The sequence below is a fragment of the Myotis nattereri genome (genome assembly GCF_964212035.1).
Source record: "Myotis nattereri genome assembly, chromosome: 9".
In the NCBI taxonomy this organism is placed as follows: domain Eukaryota; kingdom Metazoa; phylum Chordata; class Mammalia; order Chiroptera; family Vespertilionidae; genus Myotis; species Myotis nattereri.
Window position 1 is genome coordinate 4,379,284 of NC_138084.1, and position 18,637 is coordinate 4,397,920.

The 18,637-nt window shown below is 64.3% G+C and overlaps 1 protein-coding gene across 2 annotated transcripts; it reads left to right on the plus strand.

The window, feature by feature from the left end:
* Positions 1-2,646: 2,646 nt before the first annotated feature.
* PLCB3 (phospholipase C beta 3) lies at positions 2,647-18,549 on the plus strand (the record flags this gene model as incomplete). Of its 2 annotated transcripts, XM_081098468.1 has the most annotated exons (32): positions 2,647-2,745; positions 5,304-5,381; positions 5,591-5,659; positions 5,758-5,898; positions 6,124-6,203; positions 6,284-6,337; positions 6,421-6,496; positions 6,598-6,698; positions 7,110-7,276; positions 7,386-7,532; positions 8,375-8,615; positions 8,791-8,875; positions 8,952-9,138; positions 10,027-10,229; positions 11,047-11,143; positions 11,217-11,301; positions 11,590-11,714; positions 12,185-12,339; positions 12,417-12,578; positions 13,233-13,332; positions 13,419-13,523; positions 13,731-13,822; positions 15,043-15,196; positions 15,283-15,318; positions 15,489-15,657; positions 16,079-16,220; positions 16,305-16,381; positions 16,493-16,582; positions 16,674-16,731; positions 17,010-17,096; positions 17,181-17,400; positions 17,488-18,549. In XM_081098468.1, the coding sequence occupies 31 exons, from the start codon at positions 2,647-2,649 to the stop codon at positions 17,382-17,384; spliced, it is 3,666 nt and encodes a 1,221-aa protein (XP_080954594.1). In that variant the 3' UTR covers positions 17,385-17,400; positions 17,488-18,549. The 2 variants fall into 2 exon arrangements, with proteins under 2 accessions (XP_080954594.1, XP_080954593.1); XM_081098467.1 differs by having other exon boundaries at positions 17,181-18,549.
* Between the last annotated feature and the right edge of the window lie 88 nt (positions 18,550-18,637).

The window sequence follows — 18,637 nt, forward strand, 5'->3', positions numbered from 1 at the left end:
CAGAGGCTGACCGTCCTGTCCCTCCTCCCTTCAGGGCTGGTGTGAAGGCTTCCTGTCACGTCCAACTTTCATGGGGATAACGATAACCCCTGTGGGTTCTCGGGGCAGAATAGGGAGGATCCAGTATGCCCTTCCTATCTTTCCCTCTCTCCACCTCCGATGCCACCCCCAGGGCACTCCCAGATTCCTGGGGCCAACTCCCTGTCCATCAGTCCCTTCCCATGGCCACCCACCCTGAGAAGAGCGAGTGCAGATGGCCATGCTGGCCCGCTGCCTTCTCGGAGGCTGGGCTGCCTTGCACGAACCTGGGTTCATTCACGTCCTGGCTCTGCCCAGTAGGGTTCGAAGACGTGGGCAAGTCACTTACCTACCCTGAGGCTCCTCCAGGGGCTGCTTCTACTGACCTCCAGTGGTGGGGGGCTGAGCGCTCAGTGCTCCGTGCCCACATCCCAGCCCTAGACTTCCTGCCCGACTCCCCCTGGACTGGAGTGTGCTGCCATGGCTGCTCCGCATCCTTCCAGCCTCAGGCTGTGGCCTCCCCAGCCCCACCCTTCCTGGGGTCCCAGCTCCCCTCCACCAGAGTGCTCCATCAGCTCAGGCTGCTTTCAGTGCCTCCTGGAAGCAGAGGCCCGTGGGGGGGGGTGGTCCCCGTGGGCCGTGACCGCTCCCTTAATCGAAGGTAGAGGCTGGAAAGGCGGCCTTCCTTCCACCATTACCGCTTGCCGAGAAACCCTATTATCATTACCAAGGCTGGGAGAAAGTGTCCGAGGAGGAAGGAGCCCTTTAATGGGGGCAGCCCTGGCCTCAGGAGACATGGGTGGGAGGAGAGGCTCAGGCCCAGGAAAAAGTCTCTGTTTTTGAAGGAGCTACTGCCCAGTGCTTCCATGAGGTGCACCTGCCCGAGGCCTAGGCCCACCGCTCAGACCCCTAAGCTCAGGCCCTGGCTGGCAGGCACCCTGCCCCAGAGTGGATGCATGCCCTTTCCTCCGGTCTCCCTGATGCCCCCACAGCCTGCTAGCCATCCTTTAGATGCCCAGCTTCCTGTAGCCAGGGGTCACAGGTTACCCATTTGTTTATTAATTCTGGACCAGGTGACGGAGGCACAGAGAGACCAGGTCCTGTGGGAGCAGGGGCCAGTGTCCACCCTGCATGCCTGGCTGTGCCCAGGAGACGTGGCCGCCGGTCTCTGAGGGGCACCGCGCTGCGGCTTTGCTGAGAGATGAGGACGGCAAGTCCCGACACCCTTTCTTTTCCTCCTCAGGGTCCAGGAGTGGAGAGATCACAAGCTGACCTCCGGACACAGGGCTGGAAACCTCCTCCAGAGCTGTGTGACCTTGGGTAGGTCCCTTCCCCTCTCTGGGCCTCCATGGAGAATAATCACACCTCACAGGGCCTTGGCCAGAGACAAGGAGATCCCTGAGGTTCGGGTTGGTGCCCCACGCGGTTGGGATTTGTGGAGAGCCGGTTCCAGGCAGGACTCCCCTTCGCCGGCTGAGAGCCTGGGGCAAAGAGGCCTGCAGGGCACGCTGCTCCTTGACTGACCCCTCCTCCCCCAGAACCAGCTTCATCTTTTCTGGGTTTCTAGGTGACTTGGCTGGCCCCTCTGGATGAGTTCTACTTTAAACTTGCTGCTGCCACTGCCTCTGTATTGGGGGGGCTCCCACAGGGGCCCCCAGGCAGGAGCCCCCCCAGCCAAGCCCTGCGGGAGGGGCTGCAGCCCCATCCATCCAGCGCCCATGCGCCTTCCTCCTCCCATCCCTGGAACAAAGATTTCAGGGCACCTGCTGTGAGGAGGCTGGCGTCGCAGGGCCTGGCACCCCCGCTCCCCGCCCCCCTCCACCTGGAGGCTTCAGACCCCCCTGGGCCATGAGCAGCTGTCCGCTTCACAGTGTTTAGTAAGGAGCCCGGGGACCAGGGGGTCTGCCGCACAAGAAGGGGGTGTCCTAGGCTCTCTCTCAAAGGCCAGGATGCGTGGGTCCTGAAAGAGGTCTCCCCGGGCTAGGGACGGAGGTGGGGCGCCTGGCGGCGGGAGGCCCATTAGCTAAGTGCTCCCAGGAGGGGGCCGAGCTGCTGCAGGAGGGGTTGAGGCGAAGTGAGGGGGGCCGGGGGCGGGGGGGGGGGCTTTTCCTGCACCCGGTTAAGTGCTGCAGGAGTGGGATGGGGGAAGGGCTCTGCGCCCCGGGGCACACGTCTGGCCCCCCCACCCCGCCCCTTAGAGACCTTAACGGTCAGCGCCTCGACCCCGTGCCTCCAGCTGCACCCACAGCCCCCCGGCCCCCAGCGCCCTCTCCTCCCACCGGGCTCGTCCCACTGAGCCCCCCACCCGCCGCGAAGTGCCGGAGGCTCAGCGACGCCCCCGCCCCAATCCCCGCTCAGGCTGCAGTCGCCGCCCCAGCCGCCAGGGGGAGCCGACGCGGGGCGGGCGGGCCGACGCGGTGGGAGGGGGCGGCGCCGCTGTGGCCCCGCCCCCGCCCCGCCCCGCCCGGGCCCCGCCGATCCCCGGGTCCGTCCCGGACAGACTGGCGGGCAGGCGGACGCTGACGCCGCGGGGCCGAGGCGGGCCGCCCGGGAGCGCGCGGAGGGAGCACCCGCGCCGTCGGACCCCGTCGGGGCTCCGCGGGTTGCCCGCCCGCCCCGCGTCCGGCCATGGCGGGCGCCAGGCCCGGCGTCCACGCGCTGCAGCTGGAGCCGCCCACCGTGGTGGAGACCCTGCGGCGCGGGAGTAAGTTCATCAAATGGGACGAGGTAGGTGCGGGGGCCCCTGCCCCGCCCAGACTCGGGGACCCCCTCCCTCCAGGCGGCCGCTCGCTGAGGACCCCATCCCAGCCTGGCCTGGCCCTGGCGCCCCCCCACCCCAGACAGGCTGCGCTCCGGAAACTTGAGTCCCCAATGGTCCCCGCAATGAGGACTTTGTCCTCCCCCCCCCCCCCGGCCCCTCCGCTGCGGGAAATGCGGCTTTCCACTCCTGGGCCCCGAGACTTCGAACCCCAATAAATCCCGGCCCCCTTTTCACCCGCCCTTCCTACCCCTCCTGGCCGATCTAATTCCTGTTCCTCCAACCCTGGGCTGGTCCCCAGCCCCTTGCCCCGCACTGGACTCTTTGGTTCGAGGCCCCTGATCCCCAATCTGGCCCAGGTGCACCTCCCTTCTGGGGGGTGCCGCGGGGACCCTACGCTTCCCCATGCCCTAGTCTGAACATTCTCCTCTATTCATCACTCTTTCGCCCGATGTTGGTGGGCACCCCTCTGCCGTCCCGCTCCCAGCTCATGTGGTACCACCAAGTCACCCCCTAGTGGAGCCTTTGCCCCCCAACTTCCTCCACCCCAGGGAAACTTTGCGTTCCACTCCTTAGCATCGGGACTTTGAACCCCAATAAATCCAAACCCCTTTTTACCTTCCTTGCCTTGGCTGTCACCTGCGGCTGGGGCCCCAGTCCAGTGCCCCACCCCCATGCCCCACGGCCCCCCTTCCCTGCCCCCTGAACCCCTCCTTCCCCAGGGGCGCCACCCGGCCTGCCTGAGCTTCCTCGCTGCTCTCACCCAGTCAGGCCAGAGGCCTGGAAGTGTCTGGGCTCCTTTCCGGCTGGGTGGGGCGGGCAGGCGTGGGAGCTGGGGGAGGGCGGGGGCGTGGCCTGAGGCAGCAGGTGTGCCACACACCGAGGGTGCCTGCAAGCCCCAGGGCCCTGGGGAGACCCCTTCCGCGAGATGGCCTAAAGGGAAAAGTTTCTCTTTTTCCTCCCAGTGTGATAAACCCAAATAAGGAAGTGGGAACAGGGAGAGGGCCCTGGGGGTGGGGTGGGGGTGCTGACAAGGACTTGGGGCCGAAGAGCAGGGGGCCTGGGCTGCTTTTGAAGGCCAGAACCCTGGGGAGGGACAGTGCTCGGTCCTGGGGGCATTACTACAGAACTCCTCCCTCCTCACACTATTGGGGTGTCCTGAGCCCCAGGGCAGGGTCAGGAACCCCAGAGAGGGGCTGAGGGTGTTTGTTAGCACCATGAGGTGAGGACGCGCAAGCTTCCCCATGTTCCAGGGCTCCCTGCACCCTCTGCCCTCAGATCAACTTCCTGTCCTTTGTAAGCAAAGCCTGAGATGGGCGGGGCTGGTGCAACCCCATCTCGGGAAGAGGAAACTGAGTCTGGAGAGTGGAGACTAAGCCCAGCCCCACGCTGGGGTTGCAGCTGAGGCCAGGAGCCGGGAGCCGTGGCGGGGCCCTGCTTCCCTGCCTCCTAGGCCACAGGGCTCTGGAGCCGCACAGCGCATGCAAACTCTGGCTCCTCTGGACCTTTCATAAGCTCAGCAGCCCCTCCAGGCCTCAGTCTGCTTGTTTGTGAAATGGGAAGAATAATAGTGCCTACCAAGCAGGGTTTGTGAGGCGGACTGAGTGAGCTCCTGGATGTTAAGTGCTTAGAAGTGGCCCTGGCACACAGTAGGGATGATGTGAAGGCAGCTGTTTTATTGATGATCTGATTGCCAGACTTCGAGCAGCAGTTTGGGGGTGACACCAAGGTGAGGAGGGGTCTCAGGAGAGTTCTAGCTGTGGCCACTTGGCCGCTCAGGCCCTGGCCAAGTCTGAGTCCCTCTTGACCGCCCTCTCTGGCTCCTGTCCTCAGTTGCCTGGGGTGGCCCTGGGTGTGTGCCAGGGCCCAGGCCCTCCTCAGAAAACGGGGCCAGCACACCCTTCCCTGCCCCTGCAGGGCTATTTGAGGGAGGACAGACTTCGCTCCGGTGCTGAGGGCGGGGCAAGTCCCCCGCGGAGTTTCTCGGTCTGGTCTGTGCCGTGTAAGATGTGTAAGATGGGAGTGGGTAATGGGCTTTAAGGCAGATGTGAGGGCTGGCTGGTCGTCATGGGGTCCCTAGGGCTGTGGGGGTCAGGTTTCCGAACCCTCTGCTTTCATCCCATAAATATTCCCAATGGGGCAGCTTCAGGGAGCTCTCAGGCTTCTGGGGAAATCAAGCCTGAGGTTGGGGTCCAGGAGGCCTCCCCAGGCGGGTGGGTCAGATTTCATGGGTAGAGAAGGAAGGACAGGATATCTTAGCGAAGGAACAATGACGCAGAAGCTGGAAGTGGGGAAAAGGTAGTCCACGTGACAGGCTCTTAATTGAGAGAGAGGTGACACTGGGAGGGGTGCCGGGACCCCAGAGGACCCCCAGGACCTCGGCTTTGTCCGGAGGACGGCAGGGGGCACAAAGGACCTTGGCTGGGCGAGATTGCGTCTTTGCTCACTGTCAGAAACGCTGCCCCGGTGACCAAGCCTGGGCTGCAGCCCTCACCCCTTGACCCCTATTGTGCCACCCCTTCCCCAGGAGGCCTCCAGTCGGAACCTGGTGACCCTGCGCGTGGACTCCAATGGCTTCTTCCTGTACTGGACAGGACCCAACATGGTGAGGGCGGGCGCTGGTGTGGCTCACTCAGGTCGCGGCCCCAGCTGCCGCTGACCACTCCCTCGTCTTGCCGGACAGGAAGTGCTAAGGGCAGGGGCTGAGGCAGGGGTGCGGGGGTGGCCAGGCCTTGGCCGGGATGGGGAGCTTGGGGGCTCTGGGATCTCACCCTGTAGCCAGTGAGGACCCAGCCTGGCATCTGGTTTCCCCAGGAGGTGGACACACTGGACATCAGTTCCATCAGGGACACACGGACAGGCCGTTACGCCCGCCTGCCCAAGGTGAGCGGTGGGGCCCAGGACTAAGCATGGGAGTGAGGCGGTGGGGCGTAGGGATACCCCTCCTCACCCTTCCTCACCCCTGGCTCTAACCTACTCAGGACCCCAAGATTCGCGAGGTGCTGGGTTTTGGGGGCCCTGATGCCCGGCTAGAAGAGAAGCTGATGACAGTGGTGGCCGGGCCAGACCCAGTGAACACAACGTTCTTGAACTTCATGGCCGTGCAGGACGACACAGCCAAGGTGGGCTGGGGCTGAGCGGTCGCCCAGGGGAGTCACCACCCCACTAGCTGAGTCCGTCATCCCTTAGTGAGAGCCTGTGGTATACCAGGCTGTTCTCTACCCTGAATTCCCACCGTCCTCTGACAAAGCAGTATGTAAGCATTTGCTGTGTACTGCACGTGGGCTGTGGCCGAGCCAGCCCCTCCGGCCCCACTCACCCTCCCCGCCTGCATCCTGACCCCTCAGGTCTGGGCTGAGGAGCTGTTCAAGCTGGCCATGAACATCTTGGCTCAGAACGCCTCCAGGAACACCTTCCTGCGCAAAGCGTGAGCCCCAGGCTTGCCTGGCGGGTATGGGGGTGCAGGTGGCCGTCCCCAGGGCATGAGCCTTCTGCCTGTCTCCCCAGATACACAAAGCTGAAGCTGCAGGTGAACCAGGATGGACGGATCCCGGTCAAGAAGTGAGCACCCCTTCCCTTCGGCACCTTGCCCTGATCTTGGTGACCTTTGCCCCCACTGACCTTGACCCCTCCCGTCTGTTCAGCATCCTGAAGATGTTCTCAGCAGACAAGAAGCGGGTGGAGACTGCACTGGAGTCCTGTGGCCTCAATTTTAACCGGGTGAGGGGGCTGGGGGCAGGGGCCGGGTGAGTCTAATGGGCACCTGCTTTCGGGGCTGGCTGCCCCTGGGTTCTCACCCCCATACTCCTCTTGGCCCCCAGAGCGAGTCCATCCGGCCTGATGAGTTTTCCTTGGAAATCTTTGAGCGGTTCCTGAACAAGTTGTGTCTTCGGCCGGACATTGACAAGATCCTGCTGGAGATGTGAGCAGGGCTGCGCCCGCTTACCAGCCCCCGGTGCTCCGCACCGGCCTCTGCTCAGGGCTTCTTTCCAGCCCAGGGGGTCGAGGGAGCTGTTGGGGTCCCAGGGCACGGGCTGTGGCTGAGCTCAGAGCCGCTTTGCCCGCAGCTCTGTTCTCTGCTGCCCGGTTACTTCCATTGGCCCACGCTGGGGACGGGAACCAGGCGCTCAGACTGCTGGGGGCTCGCCTGAGCTCCACAGCCCTTGCTAATGCCAGTGCCAGTGTCGAGTGGAAGGGAGTGGATGGGGAAACTGAGACTCAGGAGAGTCTTGCCTAAGTCCCAGTCAGTGGGTGCCAGCTCTCTCTGCCAGGGCGAGGGCTTGGCGCAGGGCCTGGCGAGGCTTCAGCCTGACCCGGCTTCCCGCCCCGCCAGAGGTGCCAAGGGCAAGCCGTACCTGACACTGGAGCAGCTCATGGACTTCATCAACCAGAAGCAACGGGACCCAAGACTCAATGAAGTGCTGTACCCGCCCCTGGGGCCCTCCCAGACCCGGCTGCTCATTGAGAAGTATGAGCCCAACAAGCAGTTCCTGGAGCGAGGTGAGCCAGCTGGGCGGGGGTGGTGGGTGGTGGGTGGTGGGTGGTGGGCAAGGACCGGAGCAGGGCCAGCTGACCCTGACCCCGCTGGCTGATCCTCCCCGGCCTCCAGACCAGATGTCCATGGAGGGTTTCAGCCGCTACCTGGGAGGGGAGGAGAATGGCATTCTGCCCCTGGAGGCCCTGGATCTGAGCGCAGACATGACCCAGCCGCTGAGCGCCTACTTCATCAACTCCTCACACAACACCTATCTCACAGGTGAGTGAGCTGCCCGCCACTGGCCGGGAGGGAGGAATGGCATCGTGACCTTTGCCTTCCGGCCCTTCCTCCTTTTGGGGTGGCCAGTGCTAGGAAGGCTGGCCGGGAACAGACAGCCTGCCCCGGGGACCGGGCTTCTCTGCATGGATGCGTCTCATGGGTGGTCTGGAAGGCTTCCTGGGGGAAGGGCCGAGGTGGCTTGGGAAGGAACAGGCTGTGCAAAGGCCCAGAATAGAAGACTCTGGTGCTTTTAAGAAGCAGAAAGGAGGCCGGGAGGAGGGGTGGGGAGGTGAGGTGGGGGGGCTGGGGCAGGTAACGGGGGAGGGGGCCGGAGAGGAAGGTAGGACTAGACCCAGCAGGGAAGGAATTTGGATGTATCCTATATGCTCAAGAAAGGCCTTTTGGAGGGTGTTGAGCGGGGGTGTGACCTGGTATGATCTAGAAGGATGACGCCAGGCGCTCTGCAGAGACTGGATGGGAGGCAGGGAGGGGCCTGCTGTCCTCCGGCAGCGATGGAGGCCGTTCCAGGGCAGCAGCGGTGGAGGGGAAGGGGGAGTGAGGGGCCATGGGGGCGCTGGGTGTGGCTCGCTGGTGGGATGGGAGACGGTGGCTGTTTAGGTGAGAGGGAGTGAGCTGGTGAAGGAGCCACCCGTCCGCCGGCGCTGGCAGACGCTGACCGCGTGGGTGGGTGCCAGGGGCTGGTTGTTGGGTGAACTGGGGATGATCGGGGCTGGCCGCCACGGGGCCCTGTGTCCCTAGCCTGGCCTGGTTCCGCAGGGGCCTGGGGAGGAGGGGGAGGAGCCGGGCTGGCGGGCGCGGTGGTGACAGAGCCACGCCTCCAGCGGGGCAGCTGGCCGGGACCTCCTCGGTGGAGATGTACCGCCAGGCGCTGCTGTGGGGCTGCCGCTGCGTGGAGCTGGACGTGTGGAAAGGGCGGCCGCCGGAGGAGGAGCCCTTCATCACCCACGGCTTCACCATGACCACGGAGGTGCCGCTGCGGGACGTGCTGGAGGCCATCGCTGAGACCGCGTTCAAGACCTCGCCCTACCCGGTCATCCTCTCCTTCGAGAACCACGTGGACTCGTGAGTAGCCGCTGATCTGTCGTCTGGCCCAGCATCCTCTAACACAGGCTTCTGGGGACCCCTGACAACCCAGGGGCAGCCTCCCGTGTGGCCCGTTGGACGGCTCCTGTGACCTCTGACCCTGGGACCTTGCACGGACCCTGAGGATCTCTGACCTCTGACACTGGCCCCACAGGGCAAAGCAGCAGGCCAAGATGGCCGAGTACTGCCGCTCCATCTTTGGGGATGCGCTGCTCATCGACCCACTGGACAAGTACCCGGTACGGGGGCTGGAGCCGGGGCAGGGCGTGGGGGTGCGGGCGCCCCGGCTGGCCCTGACCTGTCTGTGCCCACCAGCTGGCCCCGGGCGTGCCCTTGCCCAGCCCCCAGGACCTGATGGGCCGCATCCTGGTGAAGAACAAGAAGCGGCACCGGCCCAGCACGGGCGTCCCCAGCAGCTCCGTGCGCAAGCGGCCGCTGGAGCAGAGCAACTCGGCCCTGAGCGAGAGCTCCGCCGCCACCGAGCCCTCCTCCCCGCCGCTCGGTACGGCCGGGCCCGGCCCCGACCCTGATCCTGACCCGACCCCCCACCCACCGAGCCCTCCTCCCCGCCGCTCGGTACGGCCGGGCCCGGCCCCGACCCTGATCCTGACCCGACCCCCCACCCACCGAGCCCAGCCCTCCCCGCCGCTCGGTACGGCCTGACCCGAACCCCCACCCACCGAGCCCTCCTCCCCGCCGCTCGGTACGGCCTGGCCCGGCCCCGACCCTGATCCTGACCCGAACCCCCACCCACCGAGCCCAGCCCTCCCTTCTGCTCCCAGAACCGCCTTCCTCCTCTCCAGGCCACTCGCACCTCCTCACTGAGTGTGGGACCTCTGACCCCTGACCCCAGGCACCCACCCCACTGAACTAAACCCAGATTGGATTTGGCTCCCTCGAACCCTGACCCCTCAACCTCAAACTCCCACCTCAAGAGCCTCCCCTCGGCCGGTTCTGGCCTCTGCCTCAGGGAGCCACGTGCCCTGCTTTGAGTGTGATCCTCAGACTCCAGACGCCCGTCCTGTGACCCCCACTGAGCTGCCCACTTGACCTCTCATGCTATTGAAGTCCTCCTGACCTCTGACCCCTGACTGACCCCTGACCTGGAATCTCGCCATGTCATCCTTTCTCCTTGCTGCCATGTCATGCTTTATCCTACCTACTTTCTTGATGTCCATAACTCTGAGCCCTGACCTTTGACCCCCTCTGCCTCACCACTACATCCAACTCCGACTCTGCCCCTCCCCCAGCCGCTCCCCCAGCCCCACTGTCCTGAGCGTCCCCTGATTCCCCACTGAGTCACCCCACATACCACGGGCACAGCCCCTCCCGCTGCGGGTGTCTGTGTGTGTGCCCTGACCCCGGCCCCCGGGGCCCCCGTCCTCTGCAGGGTCCCCCAGCTCCGACAGCTGCCCAGGCCTGAGCAATGGGGAGGAGGCGGGTCTTGAGAAGCTGAGCCTGGAGCCTCGGAAGTCTCTGAGCGAGGAGGGGCCACAGCGGGGCCCTGATCTTGGACCTGCCGACCGTGAGGAGGAGGAGGAGGACGAGGAAGAGGAGGAGCAGCCAGACCCCAAAAAGCCGACCACGGATGAGGTCAGGCCTGCCAGTGGGAGGCGTGCGCTGGGCCCCTCGGGGCTGGCTTTGGCCGTAGTCAGACACTCCCTGCTCTCCTGGAGTTTGGGGGGTGGGTGGGCATGGAGAGGGGAGGAGAGGTCTTAGGTAAACAAGCATGGAAGCAAATGTGAGATTATGTTCGAGACAGGGGCCGGGAGGGCTGAGCTAGGGTGCCGACAGGGTGGGGAGAGGGGTGGAGGGGTGTCTGACCCCAGCAGGGAGCTTGGGCGAGCAGGTCTGAGGAGGGAGCAGCTGCGTCAGGGCCAAGGGGTCAGGAGGGGCCCGCAGACCAGGAGAGTGCTGAGTTCCGAGGAGTGGAGGTGACAGAACAGTCCGTCATGAGGTCGGGTTTGGGGAGACCCAGAGTGGGGAGGGTGGGTGGGCTGCGGAGCTCAGCAGCATGGGGGTGTTTGAGTCTTGCCGAGAGGAGATGGCAAGGTGGTGGCTGGAAATACCGTAATGACTTGGGATGGAAAATCGGGGACCTGTCTGCATGTGGCTCATTGAACCCCTGAAACTGAGTGAGAAAGTCCAGCTTCCAGAATAAGGGAACAGGAGGCAAACTAGGAGGGTGGGACCCGGGGCACCTGGGCCAGGCCCCAGTAGACTTCAGGGCGGAAGGGCCCAGGGCTGACGGGCCGTGGAGGGGCTGGGGCCCTTGCTGAGGCCCCTGGGTGGCGTGATTGCCGGGGCGGGAGGAGGGTCGGAGCCGCCTTCGTGGCGCAGGGCGGTGAGGGAACGCCCAGCTGGTGGCTGGGGGACATGACACTGCTGACCCTGTGTGTGGGGGCCACAGGGCACTGCTAGCAGTGAGGTCAACGCTACTGAGGAGATGTCGACACTCGTCAACTACATCGAGCCCGTCAAGTTCAAGTCCTTCGAGGCTGCTCGAAGTAAGCGGGGTGGGAGACGGTGGGGTGGGAGCCAGCTGGCCCTGCCAGGCCTGACCCCCCTCCGGCCCCCCAGAGAGGAACAAGTGCTTCGAGATGTCATCCTTCGTGGAGACCAAGGCCATGGAACAGCTGACCAAGAGCCCCATGGAGTTTGTGGAGTATCCTTTGGCGGCACTGGGGCCGCTGGGCCAGGCTGCGGGCACTCGGACCCCACGGACCCCACTGACCCCACTGATGCCGCCCGCACAGGGTTCTGATGCTCCAGCACCCCATCTGGGTTGTGGAGGGGTCGGGGAGGATGCACAGAGGCTAGGCCAAGAAGTGGGGGCCCAAGGGGGTGAGCCCAGGCCGGGAGGTGGGTTCCCAGGAGCTGAGGCTGGGCCTGCAGCGTGGGGCTCGGGCAGGAGCGGGTGAGTGCTCGGCGTGGACCCTGACGCCAACCTCAGATACAACAAGCAGCAGCTCAGCCGCATCTACCCCAAGGGCACCCGCGTGGACTCGTCCAACTACATGCCCCAGCTCTTCTGGAACGTGGGCTGCCAGCTCGTGGCTCTCAACTTCCAGACCCTGGGTGAGCGCTGGCCCCCTCGACCCCTGACCTCCGGCCCCCATCCTCACCGACTTCTGCCCCATGACCCTGCTAATTTATTTTAAATAGATTGTTATTGATTTCAGAGAGGAAGATAGAGAGAGAAAGAGAGGTAGAAACATCGATGATGAGAGAGAATCACCGATTGGCTGCCTCCTGCACGCCCCACACTGGGGATCGAGCCCGCAACCTGGGCATGTGCCCTGACTGGGAATTGAACCGTGACCTCGTGGTTCATGGGTCAGACGCTCAACCGCTGAGCCACGCCGGCTGGGCTAATTCTGTCTGAGTGGACCTGACTTATCCCAGATTCCCAAACCAAACCGAGCCCGTGGCTAACCCCCACTCCCGACCTTCCTCCGTCTAAGCTTTCCTAACGGTGGACCCGGTCCCAGTTGTTCTGACCCGGTCCCCGGCCCCCCTTCCTGACCCTCCTCCCGTGCTGCCCCCAGATGTGGCGATGCAGCTCAACGCAGGCGTGTTCGAGTACAACGGGCGCAGCGGCTACCTGCTCAAGCCTGAGTTCATGAGGCGGCCAGACAAGTCCTTTGACCCCTTCACCGAGGGCATCGTGGATGGCATTGTGGCCAATGCCTTGCGGGTCAAGGTGGAGCCAGGGAGGGCGCGGCCGGGTGTCCTGGGGGCGGGACCCTCGGCAGCCGCCTCACCCTCCTGCTCCGCCAGGTGATCTCGGGGCAGTTCCTGTCGGACAGGAAGGTGAGCATCTACGTGGAGGTGGACATGTTCGGCCTCCCCGTGGACACGCGGCGCAAGTACCGCACTCGGACCTCTCAGGGGAACTCGTTCAACCCCGTGTGGGATGAGGAGCCCTTTGACTTCCCCAAGGTGAGCCTGGCGCCTGCCCACCTGCTGGGTCTCGGGGGAAGCGGGGGAGCCAGGTGCATGGTGGCAGTCAGGCGTGGAGAGTGGGGGTGCCGAGGCACCTCCAGACTTCTCCCCACGTCCTGCATGTCCCAGGGTCAGACTCAGGTCCCCGCCCTCTGCAGGGTGAGAGAAGAGGATGGGAAGGTGAGGGGGGGGGTGCGGTCCCCATGGCCTTGCAAGAGGACTGGGCACAGCCTGCCCCAGCTCCCAGACAGGAGCCTGAGATCAGTCACAAGTCCACACCAGCTGCTCCCCACCTTCTAAACGGACTGGAGCTCTGAGCCCAGCTGGGCCGGGGTGTGGCCTCAGTGCCAGACTCCTGGCTCACTCTCCGGCCTCTAAGCTGGTGATCACCACACCTGACCTGTCCCACGGCTGGGAGGTGGGTCAGCCTGTTCCTTTGGCTCAGGGTCTGCTGGCTGCTGGCTGCCCAATGGGCCATGTGCCACGGAGGGGTGGGTCTACCACGGGCTCGGTAGCGATAGTGACGGGTGTTAGTCATTGGGTCAGCTTGTCCAAGGGTCCCCGCTGAGCTCTGGCCTTGGTGGCTGTGGGCAGCTGTGGCTCAGTGGCCAGGGGTCAGCTCTGTGACTCAGCGCCGGTCTGGGCCCTCAGGTGGTGCTGCCCACGCTGGCTTCGCTGCGCATCGCGGCCTTTGAGGAGGGCGGCAAGTTCGTGGGGCACCGGATCCTGCCCGTCTCTGCCATCCGCTCAGGTGAGGCCCTCTGGGCTCTGGGCAGCCTGGGGCAGTGTGTGCGGGGACCAAGTGGGGCGCATTCACCTTGCCCTCCACCCTCCCAGGGTACCACTACATCTGCCTAAGAAACGAAGCCAACCAGCCTCTGTGCCTGCCAGCCCTGCTCATCTACACGGAGGCCTCTGACTACATCCCCGACGACCACCAGAGTGAGCCGCAGGGCCAGGCCACGCGCGTGGGGGACAAGGGCGCCCCTCCCCCCTCAGCCCCCCCCCCCCCCCCGGGTCTGGGAATGGCTCGTCTGAGTGGCCCCAGTTGAGGGTGGGTTCTGCAGTCCCTTCAGGAGACCAGAGCTGGTGGGAGGGTGTGGCCCTGGGGTTCTGACTCCCAGGTCCTTGCCCTCTGTCCTGGCCCAGATTATGCAGAGGCCCTAATCAACCCCATCAAGCATGTCAGCCTCATGGACCAGAGGGCCAAGCAGCTGGCCGCCCTCATCGGAGAGAGGGAGGTGAGCCAGGGCAGCTGGGGTGGCTGGGGGTGAGGGTGCGGGTACGGGTGGGGGTGAGGGCTGAACTCCGCTGGCCCTGGTGGAGAAGCACCTTCCCTGCCTCCTCCGCCTGCACCAGCCCATTCCACTGGCGCCCGCTCCCGGCCGGCGGTCTGGCGCCTCGCCCCGAGAGGGAGAGGGGCTGGGGCTGTTCATGGCCCTACAGCAAACACCAGTGTCATTTACCCTCTGCCCGAAGGCCTGGTCCCCTTTCTGGATTCTTCTCTCACCCAAACCAGAAAATAAAGCCAAGTGCAGGCTGGGCATCGCTCTCTGCTCGGCCGGGCGTCGGCTCTTTCACCAACTTGGCTCACCTACCCCGCCCACCACCTGAGCTTGCCGTCCCCAGGGGAGAGACGAGACACTGAGGCTCCGAGTCACAAAGGCCGGGCCTGGCTTCAGCCTCGGCCTGTCCACCATGCTGCCCGGTTGCGGTCGCTCACCGTCGGCTCAGCCGCCCTGGGTCGCTCCGCATTTTAAGGAGGCGAAACCCTCCCTCCTGCGTGTGAGAGGCCTCAGGACGCACCAGGCTAGACTCCTCCAGCTCACGCAGGGCCGGAGCGGGGGTGCGGGTTCTGCGGCTCCACCAGGGCAGCTGGAAGCCGCAGGAGCTTTTACTCCGGCTCCTGGGCGCCATGAGATGTCAGTGGCTTCTGTGGGGAGGGGTCAGGGGCAGAGACTCGCCCGCACGGCTAAACCCGGTCCCCTGGGGCCTGCGGCAGGCAGGGAGAGGCCGCTGCTTGAAGCTGTTAGCCAGAGAGGCTGGTGCCCACTCTGCACTCACTTCCTTCGTTGATTTAATCAGGAGCTAAGTAACTAGGAAGATGAGCAGCTGTGGGCAAGGGTGGAGACAGGAGGAGACTTGGGGCCGGGCCAAGGCTTTCCGGAACAGTCTGGAAGTTCCTGAGCACAGGCAATGGGGCCCAGCATCCTAGAGACACCCTCTCCCATTATCTCCCCGCCTCACATTATCTCCCCCCACCCCATCTGGAAAGGGGTTTAGACCCCTTGTTTCTCATGTAGTTGTCTTAACAGCCCCATGTTACGGATGAGGAGCCCAGGGCCAGCCGGGCAGAGGGAGGCGGACCAGGGGCACGGGGCAGCCCCTGGAGGTTGTGGGGGACAGAGGGGCCTGGAGAGGACAGTGTTCTGCTAAGAGCATCCTGCTTCCTGCCCCACAGGCTCAGGCTGGCCCGGAGACAAGCCAGGAGACCCAGTCTCAGCAGCAGGGATCCCAGCTGACCCCAAACCCCACACCCAGCCCACTGGACACCTCTCCCCGGCGGCCCCCCGGCCCCACCACCTCCCCCACCAGCCCTTCCCTTAGCAGCCCAGGTAAGGGGCGGCCTGGGCCTGGGGTGGCCTGAGGGGAGTGGCTCCACTGTCCCCCGGCTTTTCACCGTCCGGCCTCTGCTCCCCAGGTCAGCGGGATGATCTCATTGCCAGTATCCTGTCAGGTAGGGCCCTGGCTGGTGGGGGTGGGGCCAAGGCTTTCCAGAATAATCTTCCCGGAGGGGGGCCTGCTCTGGGGTGGAGCTTCCCGCGGAGGCAGGACCACCCCTGGGGGTGAGGGTGCCCTGCAGGGTTGGCCTGCCCGCCCAGCCCCCCTTTGCTGTGCCGCTCACAGAGGTGGCCGTGGCCCCGCTGGAGGAGCTCCGCGGCCACAAAGCTCTGGTGAAGCTCCGGAGTCGGCAAGAGCGCGACCTGCGGGAGCTGCACAAGAAGCACCAACGGAAGGCATTTGCTCTCACCCGCCGACTGCTGGACAGCCTGGCCCAGGCCCGGCCCGGTGCCCTGTGAGTGTCGGGTCCGCCCGTGTGCGCTGTGCTGCGGGCAGCGACGTGAATGTGTGTGGAGGGGTGTGAGTTTCTCCCGCACTAGGTGGGCACGGAGGATGGCAGGGTGACCAGGGGACTCTCCTTGACCCCCAAGGAGGAGGCTTTGGTGCCAGGGAGAGAGAGAGAGGAGGCTTCCCGTGCTCAGTCCCACCCTCTTCCCACCTGGGAGCAAGGCCTCGTTGGAAGACAAGAGGAGCATGTGTTTGAGAAACTGTTGCCCAATTTCAGTGAAATGAACTGGCCCCCTTATTAGCATAATAAACCCCGCCCCAGCGCCGGTGTCCATCATTGCCAGCTGGGAAATGCCCTGCCACCCTCTGCCCTCCCAGCCCAAGTTCCTGTGATGCCCTGAGCATCACCGGGGGGGTTCTTCCCACAGCGTCGGGGAGGACAAGAAGGAGGAGGAGGAAGAGGTGAGGCGGTACCAGGAGTTCCAGAGGAGACAGGTGCAGAGTCTGCTGGAGCTGCGGGAGGCCCAGGCGGACGCCGAGGCCGAGCGGAGGCTGGAGCACCTGAGACAGGTGAGGGGTGTAGTCAGGGAGCGCCTGCTTCTTGGACAGACCTGTCCTGAGCCCGTCTCACCTGCTGGTTACCTGTGTCCACAGGCTCTGCAGCGGCTCAGGGAGATTGTCCTGGATGCTCACACCACTCAGGTCAAGAGGCTGAAGGAGATGAATGACAGGTGAAGGCACAGGATCTGGTATGGGGGGTGGCGGGGGCTCCCTGGTGCCGGGACAAGGGCAGAGCCCCCAGTCCTGCCACTGGCCCGTCCTCTCCCCGCACGCTCCTCCAGGGAGAAGAAGGAATTGCAGAAGATCCTGGACAGGAAGCGCCACAACAGTATCTCGGAGGCCAAGACGAGGGAGAAGCATAAGAAGGAGGCGTAAGGGCCGCGGGCCGGGAGCCATGTGGGCGCGGGGCGGGCGGGCGGGCGGGGCGCGGGCCGTGGACCCACTCTGCCTGCTCCCGTGCAGGGAGCTGACAGAGATCAACCGCCGCCACATCACGGAGTCCGTCAACTCCATCCGCCGGGTGAGTGAGGCTCAGGTGCCACCCTCTCCCTTCCGTCGTCAGAGACCCAGCTCCTTGGTGCTGGCCTGGTGCCCTGGAGGGGTTCCCAAAGCCTTGCCCTCCGGACCCCACCGCCCCTCAAGCCCACACCATCAAAGCCAACTGTCTCTAACCGAGCCCCCTGGCTCTGGAGGCTGGGCCTGGAGCATTTGCCACAAGGATTAGTATCTCAGACCCCTGGCCACGCGAGGAGCCCGGCCCCCCCTGAGGACCGCGGCTGAGCTCTTGCCCCCCGACAGCTGGAGGAGGCCCAGAAGCAGCGGCACGAGCGCCTGGTGGCCGGACAGCAGCAGGTCCTACAGCAGCTGCTGGAAGAGGAGCCCAAGGTGAGTGCTCGGGCGAGGTGGGCACTCGGGCGGCAGGCGGAGTGCTAGGTGGCCCGTCCTGTGACCCTCCTCCTCCTCCCACAGCTGCTGGCCCAGCTGGCCCAGGAATGTCAGGAGCACCGGGCCAGGCTGCCCCAGGAGATCCGCCGGTGTCTGCTGGGCGAGCCGTCGGAGGGGCTGGGGGACGGACATCTGGTGGCCTGTGCCAGCAATGGTCACGTGCCTGGGAGCAGCGGGCACCTGTGCGGTGCTGACTCGGAGAGCCAAGAGGAGAATACGAAGCTCTGACCTGGCTGAGCAAGAGGTGGCCACCGGGCCAGGGTGGGCGCTGGGAGGAGGCCGGAAGCCAAGACACTAATGCTCTTTTTTTCTTTTAACTTTTTATCTTTAGAAATTTTATTTTTTTAAACTGAGGCGAGCACCCTGCACTAACTTCCTTCCTTCACCCTCTCGGGGCCCCATTAGTCCCCGGCTCCTCCTTCCTGTCCTTCGTCCTCAGGAAGGTGCTGGGTCACTCTGGGCCAGAGAGCTTGAGCGGGGCCCTTGCCCCCCGTGGCACCCACACCCCAGAGTGGGAGCTATGCCCTCACTTCCCCAGGGAACACCATTCGGAGACAGAGCACCGGGCAGTAGGGGTCACATTCTCTCTCTATTCTCTGGGGACTTGTTTTTTACGTGAATAAAAGTGGATTTCAGGGACCCTGTGTGCAGCGTGGTTTGGGGGGGGGCAGTGCTAGAGGACGCTGGGTCGCAGGCCCTCTCTGCCCCTTCTTCTGGGGCCTCAGTTTCCTCATATATAAAATGGGCTTGTGGACACTCTGGGGTTGAGGTCAGGCCCCCAGTGATGGGGTGTGGGTTTGAATCTTCTTTTTTTTTTTTTTTAATTAATGTTTTTATTGATTTCAGAGAGAGGAAGGGAGAGATAGAAACATCAATGATGAGAATCAGATTGGCTGCCTCCTGCATGCCCCCTACTGGGGATGGAGCCCACAAGCTGGGCATGTGCCCTGACCGGGAATCGAACCCTGACCTCCTGGTTCATAGATTGATGTTCAACCACAGAGCCACACCTGCCGGGCTGGGTTTGAACCTTGATACCTGCTTGCCTGGGGCCTGCAGATCTTCCCAATAACCTGATACTAGAGGCCCTATGGTCTCCCCCAGGCTTTCCTGCCCCTGTGCCCTCATTTTTCTCCCTTCTGGGCTCTTGTCCTCTCGTAATGGAGGCTCAGGCCCTGCCCCCTTCCTTTTGCCTAATATGACCCAAGGGCCCAGCATCTTCCGCTGAGGCTGCTCTGGGCTCCATGAGGCAGTTGACTCTGTTTTGGGAGATGGACTAGGGGTGGAGCTGGGCAGCGATAGGTGGGAAGTGGGTGGGCCTGGCAGTGACCCTTGGGAGAAGGGAAGCTGGCGGTCATAGACACAGGGGCTGGGAGACCCAGCGCCCCCTCCTGCCTGTGAGGGAGATGTTATGCCTGTTTTGCAGGTGAGGAAACTGAAGCCCAGACAGAAGTCCCGAGTGCCAGGCCAACTCAAGGTGT